Raw genomic sequence first — 17824 nt, 5'->3', positions numbered from 1 at the left:
TGGTACCTGATTTGGCAATTCCAGAGTTGATTGAGAGTACACGGCTGCTGTTTGAAGCCATTCTCTTTGCAGCCATTTGTTGTAGGGATGCTAAGAAAGAAAACGCTTCCATGGTTGCTTCTTTTCTCTAACAGTAAGTGACAGTTTCCTGAGCTGTACCTATTGCCTCTCAAAGGTCGTTCTATCCTTGCTGCTTGATGATAGTCTTATCTTGTGCATTAGCAGCTAAGTTTGGAAAGGCATGGGACACATGTTCAAAATAGCCTCAAATGGAAAACATATCTAAATGTCTAACAATGGGGAAACTGGTAGATAGCTGGCCACATAGTGCAGTTCTGAAAAACAATTAAAGCCACTGAGGGTGGGAGAAAGTGGGGTTGAGACGATTAAGTTGGTAAAGGCACTTGTAATTAAAAACCTGATGACATGTGTTTAATCCCTGGGCTTCACATGGTGGAGGACAGAAACAATGCCCATAAGTTGTCCTGACCTTCAAATGCATAAGCAGTAGCTGGGGCAGTGCTTGCAACCAGGGGACAGAGACCAAAAGACCAAAACATTTCCTGCAATGTAAATGACAGGTGGCAGGCAGAGCAGGTTTCTCTGTCATAAATTTGGAATAAAAGAGAAGTTAGCAAATAGGAACTTTAGTAAAGGTTACCATGTATCAGTATGTCAACAATCACTACCAAATGTGTCTCAGTATTTGTAGTCCTTAAAGGAGAATCTAGAGTTCAAACATATGCCCCGCAAGTGGACAGGACCCTTATAAGGACAAAATTTACCGAAGAAGCCCCCAAGGTAACATTATCCCCGAGCCAAACACAAAATCCAAAGGACATGAACTTAATTCAAATTAATCATGCTAGCAATATATCAAACCCCTTGCCAGTCAGTCCAATTTCTGTTGCTGTGATAAAACACCCTGACAAAGACAAAGACAACATAAGGGGAAAGGGTTTAATTGACTCACAATTCTAGGATACAGTCCATCATCCTGGGAAAGTGGAGGGGCCAGGGACTTCAAGAAGCTAGTCATATCCATAGTCAAGAACAGAGAGAATGAATGCATGTGTGCTAATACTCAGTTCACCTTGTTTTCATTCAACCTAGGACCCAAGCCGAAGGAATGGTGCCACCTACTTTCACAATGGCTCTTCCAACACAAATTAATGTAACCAAGACAATCCCCCAAAATATGCCCATACAGAAACCTCACCTAGATAATCCCTCATAGGTTTCTCTTCTCAGGTGATTCTAGGTTGCGTAAGTTGACAAATAAAATTAAAATTAACCATCTCAGTGAGCAACTTCCCACAAGAGCGGGCTATAATAAAAAGAATGAAGCTGGTCTATCCCCACTCAGTTGTCCCGTGCTCACACATATCCCTTCTACACGTGGCTAGTCCCTTCTTCTGCTTTATTGTGAACAGCAGCCAGGATGCCCAGAGTGCAGTTGTTTGGATCGCTCAGGCTCACTAAATAAGCCCCTTTACTTTATAAAGTCACTCAACACAGATCCGTTAGTTACAGTAACAAAAAACTGACTATAAAACTAATATAAAGTGAGGCTTGTGGACCCAACCTAGCCTGCTAGTATGTGGGTACTGCTTATGAGCTATGAAGTTTCTTTTGCATGTTTAAATGGTTGGGGTTCAAAATGGAAATAATATTTCATGGCATACAGAAATAGAAATTCACAAATGTCTATAAATACATTTTAATTTGGATTTGCTTTACAGTTTTGCATATGCATGCTTTACATACTGAGCAGTCTCCCCTCCCACATACCTGACACCCCTGTCCACATGTGCCACTTATAAAGTGTCCTCTATCCCTGGTTTTGAGACACATAGTTGGGTAGCTGCAATAAAAATTGATCATTTATAGAAAAAAAAAAGCTAACTCTGACTCTTCTATCCATATAAATCATGTCTTGAAGAGTGAATGGAATTCTTCATATCACATTTTTAATGAAACACTGAATGACTGTGTTCCTTACAGACTCTGGAAACCATTCCTGAAGATAATGGATTAATATTTAAGGAGATTTTAGGACATAAATGTATGTTTATATGGGTTGGTTATTTTATTAAGTTTTCAAATCCATGGGAATCCTGAGTGCTGTTTTGAAATAACAGCTTCAAATTCTCACTGTCACGAGGTGGATGTTATTGTCTCCCCAAATTCATATTTGCCCATGAGTCTGGAACAGAGTCTCACTGTAGAAAGTTTTTTGCAGATACTATTAATGTAAAGATACTGAGATGAGGTCATTTTGGATAAGCTTGGTCCTAAATCCAATGATATGCACGTCCTTATAAGAGATAGAAGTGGAGACACAGAACTGGAGGAGAAACCGCGGCATAGAGGACATAGGCAGGGCCTAAAGGAATGTAGCTAGAATGGATTGCCTGAGGGCCCCAGTTGCTGGGCAAGGCAGGGATGATCCTCCCCTAGGAAGGGTCTTAGAGGAAGTTCTATCAAATTATGGTGAATTGAACGGAGACATCCAAAAATATATGCCATGTACTGACCCTCAAAACCTATTAATGCCACTTGGAAGTAGCATAATTACAGATGTAATCAGTGAAGGATCATGGGATGAGATCATTCTGGATGAGGATGGCCTTCAATTCAATGACAGTGGCACACAAGCAGGGAAGTGTCTTGAAGACAATGACTGAAACACTGAGGCCACTGATCAAATGAAGCCTGAATACCTGGGGAGTTGGAAGACACAGGAAGGATTCTCCCCTACAGCAAGCATGGCACTGACACACCTTGACCACAAACATCTGGTCTGCAAACAAAAGAATAATTTCCTGCTCTGTAAATCTACCCAGCTCATGGTAATTTGTGATGGTGCCCGTAACCAACCTTCTCTAATGTGTTAGAGGCTAAGAACAACTGTCTGTTCTTCAGCTTCTCCTGGAAATTTACAGAGCCTCCACTAGTGGGAATTTTGCTAAAATAATAAGCAATATTAATGTTGTTCTTATAAAACCAGATAGAGTATTGATTTTAATTAAACCTTGGGTGGGGGGGGGCACTGTGAATTTACATGCAGTTAGAAGCAGCAATGCAGATGCCCTATGGTCCCTTTACCCAGTTTTACAATGGAAACCATTTATAAGTACACAATATTGCAACTGGTGTCCTCACCTTGATCCAAGGCAGTAAAGTAATTTGGATGGTCTTCTCTTGTACTCATTCAGGTGTGTGCATGCGTGCATGCGTGTGTGCGTGCGTGCGTGTATGTAGCACTATCCACCACCTTACAAAACTCTATCGTGACAAGGATAATGGTATTTGACTGCCTTCGAAAACATACATTGCCTGTGTTGATACATATGATGGATTCAATGACAAATCTGAAATAGACAAGGTGAGCGCACATATTTACATGATCATTGAAGAGGAAAGCTGATGCTTCTGGATAGTCTAATGAAGGCAATAGGTGAGGAAACTGTGATGAGCACAGCTGGTTTCTAGGGCAGGACACACCTCGCCTACCTTGTCCTTTTTATCTTGCCGGGCATAGGGGAAGCAGGGTATCACAGCTGTTACCCTGGATGAGGATGCAATCTTGCAGGCGTTGATCATGATGAGTAGTTCCATCAGGTTGTCATTAATTTCCCCGCAACCACTCTGGATGATATAGACATCTTCTCCTCTCACACTTTCACCAATCTCGACGCTACAAAAGAACAATGCCATCTGTCTTAGTATTCTTTGCCTGTTGCTATTTAAAGTACTCTAAGAAAAGTGACTTTTTATTTTGGCTCACAGTTCAAGGTGAAGTCCGTTGTGGCTAGGAACTTAAGATAGAGGGGCCTTGAAGCAGGTGCTCACACTTCACTCTTAATTCAAAACCAGAACGATGGATGCATGCTACTTCTCAGCTCTCTTGCCCACTTACAGAGTTTGGAGCAGAGATAGATAGTGCTACACACTTGGGTGGGCCTTTCCACTTCAGTTAACACAATTAAGATACCTCCCCCACCCCATAACATGGCCCAGAAGTCCATCTCAGGCGATCCCAGATTCTGTCATGTTGATAATTAGCAATTAGCCACCACAGCATTGGTTAGTATCATAGCCTCTGAGACTCCCCGAGACCACCTCCAACTTTAGCAATCCAGCAGCAGGTCCAATCATGGGACTCTGTGACTTAGGAGATGGCACAGACACCAAGCAAAATCAGCAAAGGGTAAAGGATATGGGGGAATCCAGGTGTGACCTTCCAAGCATTCTTCCCCAGGGGTGTCACAAAAGTCCAGCTCAAAGTGTCCAGCAATGAGCTGTGACAACTGGGAAGTGTTGTCTATTAGGGAAGACTTACAGACTGGAAGCTGGACATGTAGTCACCCACTGGCTAGTGCATTCCAAAATGCTAGCTTCGCACCAGGCAGGCGGGAGCTCAGTGTAAGTCACATTGTTTCCTAGCTGTTAATAGTTCACACACAACGAGCCATTCTTACCAAAGAATGGTGTGGGAATCCTTGTAGCTGTGTTCCCCTAGGCCAGCCAAAAGCTGACCTTTCAAGGAGCCATTCTAAGTTCCAGGCCTTCTCTGATAATTCTATATGGCAATTTTTCTATTATCAACGTTAAGACTGGCTATTGTCTTAAAACTTCAAACCACAGGAGCTGGAGAGATGGCTCAGTTGATAATGTGACTACCAGCACAAACATAGAGGAGCTCAGTTTGGCTCCCCAGAATCAACATGAAAAAATTCCAGGAGCAATGGCACGCATATCCATAACCCTAGCACTGGGGAGCAGAGACAGCAGATCCTTAGGGCTCCTTGGCAGGCCAGCCAGCCAGCTGAATGAATGAGCTCCAAGTTCACTGAGAGTCCCTGTTTCAAAAAGTAAAGCAGAGGGAGATGGAGAAAGATGGCCTCTACATGTACATGACCACAGAAACATGTACATATCACACACACACACACACACACACACACACACACACACACACACACTCAAATCATGACTAAAGTATGGCAGTTTAGCCTATAGGAGGCTGAAAGAGCATACCTGTGAGTTCCAGGACAGCAGAGGGGGGTCTTATTCTGTAAGGCTTATAACAGTTAAGCAGCCTGGAGACAAGCAATTTCACTCTTTGATGGCTTTTTCAACAGAGATTTATTTACAAGTCTCCAGCTAACATTCAAGGCTCGAATCTTAATTTTTCATGAGGCATCAGGTATCGACTTCTAGAAGATGAGGATTTAACACCTCCTCCTCTTCTCCATCACACAGATGAACACTTCCCGCTTCACCATCATGCCAATACACATCAGTATTCAAGCTAAAGACTGATGGCTTCATTTGAATTCTGTAAATGATGATCAGAGCTAAGTCAACATTCGTATTTTTCTTTCACACATGAGTTTTGATCTCTCTCTCTCTCTGTGTCTGTGTGTGTGTGTTTTACCTTAGCCTTTTCTCTGCTGAACTTCATATTTACTACACATTCAGATTCCACCCCACACAGCCCATTCACAATTTCAAACTTGGTGTCAATCTTCAAGTCCATCTCCACATCCTACTCACAGCGGGATGACAGGAATGGCCCAGTTGCCATAGAAACTCTACCTCTTTGCTGCACAGCAGTTTTAACTTTCTGTATTTTTTTGTGTGCGGTATACTTCCTTGCTTTGCTTGTTGTCATCCTGTAGCTCCTGGAGAAAAGTTAGTAGTAGCCAATGCTTTGAAAACCACATGTCTACAAATTTCTGGGGTATTCAGCATGAGCGGAATCAGCACATCCATGTTATCTGGCTGCCACACAGAGAAGGAAACCATCATGCATCTGGTACACCCTTCACAGAATATCACAGCACAAAGAGTCAGATCAGCTCTGATAGAGCTCTTATTTTAAAATGGCAATCCAGATCCAATAGTTGAACAATTTGATATATTTCAGACACTATGAACATCATGTGAATTTTGCTTCTGTGTGACTTCTTTTTTAAAAGAGTTGAATCTGTTCATCTTCTTTTTAAAAATGATTTACTTATTTTATCTAGGTGAGTACACTGTAGCGGTTTTCAGACACAGCAGAAGAGGGCATTGGATCCCATTACAAACGGTTGTGAGCCACACCCTCTGTTGATGAGGATTGAAACCAGGACCTCTGGAAGCACAGTCAGTGCTCTTAACCGATGAGCCATCTCTCTAGGTCTGTGTAATTTCTTATACTGAAATACAATGCAGAAAGTGGGGTTGTGCAAGTAGCTCAATGGTAGAGTATTTGCATAAACACATATGAAACCCTGGGGTTCCATGCCCTGTACTGAAAAAAAAATGAATACAGAAAACTTCACTATGCCTACCTGAATACAGCCACTTAAAAATACACCATCGGAATCTGTGTGGCACACATTTACAGTCAAAGCCAAGATGACTTGGAACTCCTCTTCCTCCTGCGTCCATCTAAGTGCTAGGATTATAGGCTTGAGCCACCATGCTGGGTCCCGAAAACTAGTTTTGCTACTTGCTCACAATCCTGCATACAGTTCTCTGCTATGGATGCTACAGTAGACAGAAAGAAACAGAAATGCATCTCCTTATTGTGAGTGCTAAAGAGTGAAATGAAGTGGCTTAGATAAAAGCAGATTCTCAGACCTAGAGAGATGGTTCAGTGGTTAAGAGCACTGGCTGCTCTTCCAGGTCCTGAGTTCAATTCCCAGCAACCACATGGTGGTTCACAACCATCTGTAATGGGATCTGACCCCCTCTTCTGGTGTGTGTCTGAAGACAGCTACAGTGTACTCACATACATAAAATAACTAAATCTTTAAAAAAAAATTTTTTTTAAAGCAGATGCTTCACAAGCCTAACAAAGTATGTTCAGTCCCTGGAGCCCACATAGAAAGCTGGATGTAGTGGCATGAATCTGTAACCCTTGAACTCCTATGGAGAGGTGAGAGGCTTGAACAGGAGAAATATCGGGAAGCTTTGGAGCCGGATAGCATGGAGTACACAAAATGGCAGAAACAAGAGCTATCCTTCTTCAAGTGCAAGAAAAGACCTGACTTCTCAGAGTTCTCCTCTGACATCCACATATGTGCACACATTCATGTGCACATACATGCACACAAATAATCTGAAATTTAACAAGATCCCATCATGCATAGGGCTGACTTAATTTGGAAAGCAAGTATTACATAGCTCAGGGACTGACAAAATACAGTGCTCAATCTGTTTTTGTACACTCCCCCCCCACACACACACAAACAATGGTTGGTAGTCCCAGTAATGAATACCCTCCAAAGACATTTATATCCCATTCCTTTTAGTATATTAGATTATATAGCAAAAGGGATGTATATATCCAGGTGGAATGAAGCATGCTAATCAGGTGATCTTAAAACAGAAAGGTCATACATAACTATTTACATTTAACTGCGTGTGAGCATGGCTAGCCCTCAGTATGGAAGAGGGAGACTAGAAGAGTAGAGAGAGATGTGATGACTAAAGCCAGTCAGAAAGATCCTCTACTGATGAAGGTCCCGAGATTCCAGGGCTGTGGGGTCCCCTCAAAGCTGAAAAGGGGGGCTGGGACTATAGTTTAGTTGGTAGAATGCTTGCCCCATATAAACGAAGTTTGAGCCCCACCAGTAGGTAAAATCAGGTATGGTGACACTCATCTGTGATTTTAATACTTGGGAGGTGGAGCCAGGAGAATCAGAAGTTCAAGGGTATCATCAACCATATTGAGAGTTCAAGACTAGCCTAGGCTGCATGAGACTGTCTGTCTGCAAGAGGAAAGAAAAACTAAGGTATGAGAAACTGAGTTTCTCTTGAAGCTTCAGGAGAAAAGAAGGCAGCCCTGCTGACCTATGCAGAACTTGTAGCTTACAGACTTGTAAGACATAGCAGTAACAGAGATATGTGGCGCACGATGCCTAAAATATTTACGACCTGGCTCTTTACAGAAAGTTTCCCAAGTCTTGGTCTTATGACTGTTTATCCCCACAAGATCACATTCTTTGGCCTGCCTTTCCTCACTAAGGAACTGCAATCCTCCTAGGACTAGCAGTCCAGGGGAGCACAGGAAACATCATGGTAACATTTCTTCCAAAGCCAGTTCTGCTTCTACTTACAAAGACCTCCACACCCCAATCTGTAGTGGAGGTCTCCAATGGGTTGGTTGTGTGGATTAGCCCAAAGACAAGAGACCCTCAAACAAGGCAGAAGCATATGACTGACTTAATGCTTAATGGCTGTGACAATTATAACACTTCTTTCAACTGTGGAACAGGATCTAGGTCCTGTCCCTAGAATTGTCCCCCGGAATCTAGGTGCCTTCCCTAGACATAAGAGGGTACTGTGTTTAGCCAAAAAATGTTACAGAAGTGATGATATGCTAACTTCTAAGACCAGGCCTTAACAAACTGGTACTTAACTACTTCCTGTCTATTGAAAGTCTCCTTCTTGGAACACAGCTCCTATGGTAGAAGGGAAACCAAGCAGCCCTATGGAGTGACTCTTAGTCAAAACAGCCTGGCAAAAGCTAGCCAAACTTATCATCATCCATGTGGGTGAGCTATCTTTAAAAATTGGTCCTGAGGCCCCAGTATCCACCCTAGCTGCCACCACTGGAGATAGAAACAAGCCTTTCTTGCTCTGATCTGCACTAACTTCAAGTCTGGGAACCAAAGAAACACTGATTGCTTTAAGCCCCTGAGTCCTTGGTGATTTTTTAAATGGCAGTAACCTGCACATTGGGTCCCAGGATACAGGTTAAGGATCCTGACAGCAGTAAATTAACCAGGGAAAATACAAGAGACCTGGGATCCCACCACGAACACTGTCCTCTGGACACTGGAGCATTTTGCTGGGGTTGGGAGAGAAACTGGAATGGACTTCTCCCTGCACAATGGAAATAACTCACAGATGAAAAGGTAAAAGCAGAAGAATGCCTGTCTGATTAAGTAGCATTTAAGAAAAGTAGGTACTGAGGTGCTGAGGGCCAGGGCACAACATTCAGACTTCTGCTCCTCACTCAGCAAGACACTGAAGAAAGAGTACCTCACATAAATGAATCCATTTCCTTTTTCTCTTGCCCTTTGTTTTCTCATTTCTACAGCCAAACAAGAACACCCAATTTGAAGACTGTGGGAAAAAACAAAAATGAAACAACGCCTCCGTGTAGTCTGTGAGAAAAGTTAGCACATTAACCTTTTAAATTTTTCTATAGGATAGAACATAAAATGTAGCAAGGCGTAGCAAAGTATTTTGGGACTCTGTGATCCATGCATGGGAGGTGAGGGCAGGAGGATCATGAAATCAAGGGCAGACTTAAGTCACACAGTGAATTCCAGACCAGGCTAGACCTCATGAGAACCTGACTCAAAGAAAGGGAAAAAAAAAATCCACAAATCCACAACTACAACAGACAAAACAAACAAAAAAAAAAATCTCAACCCATTCAACAGAAAGTGGAGCTCAAAGGGGGGTCTTCGAAATCTTAGGATTTCTAATGATCAAATGTGGTGAAAAGCTAACCCAAACTAAAGACAAGACTTCTTTCTGTTTAAATAAATGTACGAACAATCACACCTGAACATCTGAGTGAGTTTCCCCTATCAGCTGATACAGGACTTGTAGTAGTAATCCATTACTCAGCCAGCCCACAGATCATCTAGATTAGCCATGCCTTGAAGCACTGTGCTGCACAGAGATTACAAGGAATGGTTGCTTCACTTATACTTTCAAAACCCACTCCCTCCAGAACCGGCTCCTTTATTACTTGACGACACCTTCGAAACAAAGAGGCTTATTTTATTTGTTCCCCCGCAGAGCTGCTGAAACTTGGACTAAGACTAACAAAATCTTGCAACTTTCAAACCTAGCTCCCCATCCTTTTCCAAAGTCCTAGAGCACCCTCCATATATTCAAGTCTACAAAGGGAGCTGTGGATGGAGCTCAGTGGTTTGAGTCTTCTTGCCTAGCGTGAGCAAGGACCTGGAATCCATCCTCTGTACTAGAAAAAAAAAAAGTGCAATGTGAACTTTAAAAAAGAAGACAGACATGGGCTCATATGTAGCCAATCCCCCTGTGTAGCCAAAGATGCTCTTTAATTCCTGCTTCTCTGGCTTCTTCCACCTATGGGCTGAGATTGTAGTGTGTGCCAGCACATCCTGTTCTGGTGCTGCGCAGGGCATCAAATCCAGGGCTTCATGCAAAGTCCTGCAAGCAACTCTACCAACTGAGCCATATTCCTCAACCCCAAAGTGGTATTCTTTTTGTTGTTGTTGTTTTTAAGTTATGGAAATGAAATTTTCACTGTTCTTAATTCAATTTCATAGTTCATTTCATTGCTGTTTTCTTATTGCTGACTCCAGGGAGGTTTGGGTTGTTTCTTTTTTTCCCCCATTAATTTATTTGTGTGCGAGGGTGGGGTGGGGGAGCTCTGAAGGGAAGGGGAAGACTGCAATTGGGATGTAAAGTCAGTAAGTAAACAAAGTGGCAGTTCTCTAGCCTAAATTGTCCACAGCTTTTCTTCTATTGTCACCCGAGCTGTGTAAATGGAGTTTAACACCTAGAAAAGGTCACTCGGGATTCACATAGCCTCTAGAAAAATCATCTTTGTCATCAATATTAACCTAACTCTTAGCTGAGTCTGGTGACGCGCACACACACCTGTAATTCTAATACTTGGGAGGTAGAAGCAGGAGTACTCCTGTGATTTTGAAGACTGCCTGGGCTACATGGTGAGTTCAATACCAGCCTATATACATAGCAAAATTCTGTCCCAGAAAACGAAAACCAAACCAAAATAAAACAAAAAGGAAAAACAAATGCCCTTAACTTCACAAATTCTCAATTGATTCAATCACCAAGATTTTTTGCTTTCTTCTGGAAATTTCAGTTTTAGCTTTGATATTTTTGTCTACAATCCATTTCTAGTGAACTTTTGCAAATACGGAGAGTGTCCGCATTTTTTTTTTCCTGTAAAACTTGCTGAATGAATTTGAACGCTACTAAATGTAGAACGGTTATCTGTCACTGTGCTAAATAGAAATAGGGGAAAAAATTGGCTTTGGGCAAGTGGGACAAGGAATCCCTGGTCCAACCAGAGGAGGGCTTCCGCCTGCCTGGTGGCACTGAATACTGGTGACTACTTTTTGCTATGTGAGAAATGGGTGGAATTCTTGCCAAACTAAGGTCTTGTTGCTGTGCGCAGCTAAGCTCCATAAACACAAAGCAGCTATTAGTTCGCAAAAATAGATGCGGCAACGCGTAAAGGAAGGCCAGGAGCGCTCAACACGTGCACCCCGCTTTCCCACGCTCTCACACTCTTTCCAACTCCCGCACAAACCCACCCTTCTGGATAAGGCAGCGTTTAACCAGCCGGCTGCTCTGGAGAGTCACCTGAGCAGCTGGCAGTACTCTGCTCGCCAGCAGCTGGAAGTAGCATTCGAAAGTTCCCCGGGGTAAACCCAGTGCCCGGGACCTGTGAAGAGCCTTTTCAACCATGCAGGAGTCTGGGTTTCAGCCTGGCAGAGACTTGGAAGCTGGGGCGGGCGGATCCACCGATGTCTCCCCGCCCCCACCATTCCCGGCACTGAGGTGATGCCCACAGACTGCGCCCACTCTCCCAGACGCTCAGTAACTGCCCCGATATCGCCCTTCCGGACTGAAGACACCAACCAGGCTAGGCGGTGCAAAAGAGGGGCCTGGGGTGCCCAAGGGTCGACAGGTCGCCGAAGTCCGAGTACTAGAGGCCCAGCCACCAGAGGGACAACAGCCCGAGGAGGCGCGCAGAGACTCCAGGGTGACCGGGTTGGGGGTTGGGGGTTCCCTAGCTGAACTTCTTTCTCCCCGGGCGCAGCCGCGTTGTAGCTGTCCCGCCCCGGAAGGGAGAGCACGACGCCCGCGAAGCTGGCCTGGGCATGCTTCGGCCCCTGCCTCAGCCCCAGTGAGACTCCCACCTGGTCTCCTGGTTGCTAAACTTCTTGGTGACCACCTTGCCTAGCTCCAGGCCCAGGCGATCGGCCACGCGCTGCGACAGGTCCTGGTGAGAACTGCCGCTGAAGAGCACGATGTTGGGCATGGTGACGCACGGGGACTGAGGAGCGCGCTGGAGAAGGAGAAAGCGACCGCGACGCAGACGGCTGCTACCGTTGCCGGTGCTGCTGTTGCTGCTGCTGCTGCAGTGGCCGTGGCTGCTGGGGAAGCGGGAAAACGCGGCAGCGGGATCTAGAGGAGGGGAAGGTTGTGGGAGGAGTCAGAGGGAGGAGGAGCAGCCGATGAGTCGCTGGAGGGTGCTGGGAGGCTGCTTCTGCCCACGCAGGCTGGGCAGCTGGGTTTGAAGCTCTGGGTGGTCCTGAAATACCCAGGTACAATGGCTCCGTAGGGGAGCTCGATGCTCCACACAGGACTTCCTTGCTTGCCTTTAAATGAGGTCAACCAACCAGATAAAGTGGGCACAGAGAGCCATTGCTGGAAGGGGCCATGTGGTGCCTCACAGCTAAAGAGCCGCCTTTCAACCCGGAAGCTCAGGACCCAGAGATGATACTTGGGCTTCAAGTGCACCCTGTGTCTACGCAGGCCAGACCCACACAGCGGCCTCTATTTGCACACGAGAGTGAAGCATGTTTGCACTTGAAGTGATGACATATACTACTTTTGAAGATGGACTAAGAAAAGGGTTTTCTCACCAACGTGAATGCTTTTTCCTCTCATTTAATTTAGATGTGTATTTTAAAATATGAGCTCAAATATTTTGTTTTCCATTTTTTCAACAAACACTGAAAATTCAGGGTTTTTTTTCTAATTATATAAATGCCTACATAATGTCTTGTCTTTTGCTTCTTGGTCCACCAAGCCTGAAAATGATACCGTCTAGTTCCTAAATGTGTATTGCTCTGTAAAGGAGCCATTGATGAGAGGCACCATTTGAGCCCCAAGCTCAGGTGCCAGAGGTAAGCTTGTTTTCAATGGTCAGTTGACTCTAACCAATGGGTTCTGAGTCCTCATTTTTATGCAGATAGGCTGGCTCTCATGCTCTCTTCACAACTTCCTGTCCCCTAGATTCTCTAGAGCCAGACTCCCCCAGGAGTCCTCTGCTTTCCCTGCACCCAACCCCCACCACAGCATTTCTGAAGTAGCTAGTGCAGTATCAGCCAATCACACAGAAGGAAAGGAGATTTATCCTGAGCTCCTGGAGGAGTGGGGCGCTAGTGATCCTGATTTACATTTTTAAAAGCTTTCAGAGACAGATTTACCTTGCCAGATAATTGGTTGGGCTCTACCCATGTCCGCTGAAAACTGGCTTGCCATCCACAACCAAGACTACTTGCCACTGACAGAGTATCTAGATTGTATACATCTTTGGGGGTTTTGCTTCTGGGTCCTTTGAGCTTTGCAAAGTTGTCAGCCTTTAATCTCTGCACTCTTGGAGGCAGGAGCAGGTGGATCTCTGAGTTCAAGGCCAGCTGGTCTAGTGAAACTGTGTCTCTCAACCCCCCCTTAAGTCCCCTCAAACCCAAGCAAATTGGATTTATTAAAGGGTTTCTTTTGAAACGCCAGTGACCTGCTTACCAAAAAAGTTCTCCAAAGCACCACTCCCATTGCATTTCTGCCGCTTTTCATCCTGCTTACAGAAATGTATATATCCTATTGTATTTTTTAAAAGAGCCAAGGTGATTATGTAAGTAATGCCATCAATTGGGAGGTTAAGGCTTCGAGACCAAGAATCCCAGGCCAGCCTATGCTATATTGTGAGACTTTGTTTCAAAAACAACAGCAGCAACAACAATCTACCTACAGTGGGTTTTAAGCTACACTCAATGTATGCTGCATAAAGATTCAGATAACAGACCACACCATTAGGATTTTAGTGCTTAATGATGTTCCAGCTGTCTTGGTTCATTTCTGTAACTCTACAATGTTTACATGATCATGAATTAACCTTATAACGTATTTCTCAAAACATTCCTTATGTTCAGTGGCAAATAACTGTATTTTATAATAAAATTTGCATAACAGATTATCACAGAGATGAGATTTATACTTATCCAAACATATGTCTAAAAATTTTATTGACTGAATTATATTAATTATACTTAAACTCACCTAATAAAATTTATTGTCGGCAATTTTCTGTAATTTTTTTCTGTCTTTAAATATTTGTCTCATAGGCAAAATTTGTCAATTATGGCATTTCTCTCAATTTATACATACTTTTTTTGTTGTTGTTTTTTCGAGACAGGGTTTCTCTGTGTAGTCCTGGCTGTCCTAGAACTCACTCTTTAGACCAGGCTGGCCTCGAACTCAGAAATCCGCCTGCCTCTGCCTCCCAAGTGCTGGAATTAAAGGCAAGCACCACCACCGCCCGGCTCTATACATACTTTTATGAGGCGGAAAGTAGTTTCTGATCACTGTGGGAGCCTAGAATTCTTTGATAACAAAATCGATAGAGCATGAAATAATAGGTTAAAGTTCCCAATCTGAGGTTAATTCATAGATGAAACTCTAGAAGCTAAGATTAAATTGTGACCTTGATAGTAGCAGGAGATGAAATATCCATGTTGTCATGACAAGGACTATGGTTATTGAGGAACTGTGCTTGCGTGCTGAGTGTACAAGGGGCAAATCGCCCTTACAATTGATGGGGCTACTAATGGGAGTCGACAAAAATCATCCTAAGAAACAGGCTAAGCACAAAGCCAACACTGAGAAATAAATATACAGGCTGAAAAGAGTGTGAACAGTTTCTCTCCAAAACACCTTTGTCCTTGATCCACAGGGGGCAAATTGTGGAAAAACCTTGACCTACAAACTGTCTTCAACTGACAGCCAGATTTGATCTACAACTGTCGTTCAACTGACTGGGTAATTCTTTGTTGTGGGGCTCTCCTGTATGTATAAGATGCTTTAGAAGCATTCCTGGTCTCAACCCACAAGATTAACCAGTAGTCATTCTTTATGTGTTCTGACAACTGAAAGTGCCTCCAGGCACATTTAAGTATCTCCCCTTACCCCTCAAGGCAAAATGAGCCCAGGTAAAGATGCAGTTGTCTGAGTGAACTTCTAGCCCTTTTCTCCTCCATGTGCACTTTTCCTGGTAGCCTTTCAGGCTTCCTGACAATGTAGCTACAGAGTTGCAAGAAGGGGGTCTTCCAAAAAGACAAGCCTCAATGATAAATGAGTAAATGAGAATACATATAATGAGATCTGTCTGTGAATAAATTAATTAACAATAAGATAAGCTTTGCAAGCAAAAATTTACTAGCACTCTGCTTTATCTTGCTTGCTAATACCCTGCTGCCTAAAGCAAGTCACGTGGTCAAGATTAGAGTCAGTGCAATGTGAATAAACCAAGGAATTGCATAGTAGGTCCACCAAAGTTCTGCTGCAGGAAAATCCCTTTCTGGGTGGGGTGAGGGGCTCCCAGAAAACACAGCCTCTGCTCACTGTTGAAATCCAGAAGAATGAAAGCCCACATATACTCTGTGCACATAGGTTTTCATTCCTTGCCCATATTGCACTATGTTCATTATTTTAAGATTAAAATATGTGTGGCAAAAGTAAAATGATGAGAATTTTCATTGTTAATATGTGACTTCACTTATGAATGGAGAGGAATGAACTCAGGGAACAGATTTTATATCTTGTATTTTCTTTCTCATTTTTTCTGATTTTTTTTTTCATACAGGGGGGTTTCTGTATGTTTGCTGAATGAATTTAATTAATTAATTAATTTAATTTAATTTTGAAACTAGCATGAAGAATCCAGTATAGTCATTTTATTAATACACATTATTTAATACAAAATATCCAAACTGGTATTACTCCAACATGTAATCAACATGAAAAGATGAATGAGATGTTCATTGTCTTGTTTTGGTAGTAATCCCTCAAATTCTGATGTACATTTTATACCTACAAAGTACACTTTGCAATCTGGAATGTGACTTTGCCACACCTGGAATGCTGGCCAGGGTAGCTGTTGCCTTTCAACAACAATTTTCAAGAGCACTAGAGCCAAGGTCCCCTGACAAGTCCATTTTCTTAGCAAATAATGCAGAGCTAACTATAAAGCACTGAAGCTTATCAACAATTAGTTTCAAAAGAACCTAAAGTGGTATCTCAAGGATGGCCCAGTGGGTAAGAGAGCTTGGTGAGTACCCTTGAAGACATGAGTTCAGATCCCCAGTACTCTGAGTAAAGGCCAGGTAAAAACCTAATGTAGCAACATGTATATTATCCTGTTCTAAGGGTTAGGTGAGTAGAGAGAAAAGGATTTCTGGGGCTTGTTGGCTGGCAGCCAAGCTCCATGTTCAGTTAGAGACCTTGTCTGGAGGAGAAAGAGGAAGGGAGGGGAGTGACAGAGCAGGATACTTTGTCCTCCTCTATACACATACAAGCACAACATGTATGAGCATTGGCACACACACACTCTGGTGCACCCCGACGTGTTCTAAAGTGGGTTCAACTTTGCTCCCGTATTAGTGACATTTTCATTTGTCATCAAGCACTTTGGTAATTTTAATTTCTCCCTATTTACTTTTTGGCTTGCTACTTATAAAAATTGTTCTAAGCGACTTTAAAAATATATCCACCACATAGGTTTTGCAACAGTTAAAGTTGTTGCTATATTTGCTTCCAGCTGCTTCAGATGTTCACTTAATTCATCTGCTCTTTCGTTGTTATCTGTAAAAAGGTAAGAACATCAAACCATACATGCTCATCCAAAATAGGTAAGATAATTCAATGGGAGAGGTAAAATTATAAAATTCATGGAAGAAAGCCTGTACAAGTCTTCATGACTGTGGCTGAAGCAATGATTTCATTGATTTGATAGGAAAATTATAAGCAGCAGCCACTACAAAATTGTATAAAGTGGACATCAAAACTGAAATAAAGAAGAACTTGTACTTCAGAAGACAGTATCAAGGCAGCAGAAGAGAACTCAAGGAGTGTTAGAAAATGTTTATAAATCCTATATCTCATGAGGAATTTGCATCTGCAATATGGTGTGGAAAAATGACCACAATTCAATAAATAAAAGAGAACTCAGCTTGAAAGTGGGCAAAAGAGCGTGCACATGGATTTTTACCAAGGTTTTGTTCTTTTGTGTCTATATTTTAAAACTCAGAAACACCTAAGGTATCCTTTAGTAGGTATTTAGTAGGCTAAGTAAAGTATGATATGCCCAGGTGATATTATACTATTCATTGTTAACAGAAAATAAATGCAATGAGATAGGCTTCATTCACAGTGCTATGGCTGGTTTAAAAAAAAAAACAAAATAAAACATCAAACAATGAAAAGACATGGATGACAGGGCTGAGGAAGCCCCTCAGTTGGTGGAATGCTTGTCCGACAAGCATGAAGCATTGAGTTCCATCCCAGGTACCACATAGGGCATGGTGAAGCATGCCTATAACCCCAACTCTTGGGAGATGGAGACAAGAAGACCAAATGTTCATGCCCTGGTGTGGCTACAAAAGTGAAATGGAGATGAGTGTGGAATATATGAAACACTGTCTTGAAAACTGAAGTCATGGAGGACACTCATGTGTATATTACCAAGTGAATATCAATCTGCACGACACCAACTATGTTTCAATCTTGGAAAGACAAAACTGTAAATACAGTTAGAAAAGATCAGTGCATGCCTGGGAGTTGAGGGGAAGGAAAGATGAATGAACAGAGGATATTTTTTTTAGGGTGGGGAAGGTACTTCTTCTGCAGGATATGTGTATTTGTGCATTTATTAAATGCACAGAAGGTGCAGTATCAAGAGTGGATTCTAACATCAACTCTGAACATGATACGCCACAGAAGTGCATGGATT

General features: G+C 42.9%; 1 protein-coding gene across 3 annotated transcripts in view; it reads right to left on the bottom strand.

Moving 5' to 3' along the window:
• Positions 1–12583, bottom strand: part of Prps2 (phosphoribosyl pyrophosphate synthetase 2) — a 39797-nt gene extending 27214 nt beyond the window's left edge. Inside the window, exons 1-2 of one of the 3 annotated variants that reach the window (XM_034485752.2) lie at positions 11952–12583; positions 3517–3700 (exon numbers count right to left, since the gene is read on the bottom strand). In XM_034485752.2, the coding sequence (XP_034341643.1) occupies positions 3517–3700; positions 11952–12073 (306 nt within the window). In that variant the 5' untranslated portion in view covers positions 12074–12583. The other 2 variants (XM_034485751.2, XM_034485753.2) reach the window with 2 other exon arrangements.
• Positions 12584–17824: the final 5241 nt, after the last annotated feature.

The sequence above is a fragment of the Arvicanthis niloticus genome, chromosome X (genome assembly GCF_011762505.2).
Source record: "Arvicanthis niloticus isolate mArvNil1 chromosome X, mArvNil1.pat.X, whole genome shotgun sequence".
Taxonomy (NCBI): domain Eukaryota; kingdom Metazoa; phylum Chordata; class Mammalia; order Rodentia; family Muridae; genus Arvicanthis; species Arvicanthis niloticus.
This window is presented reverse-complemented; position numbering and strand designations above follow the sequence as displayed.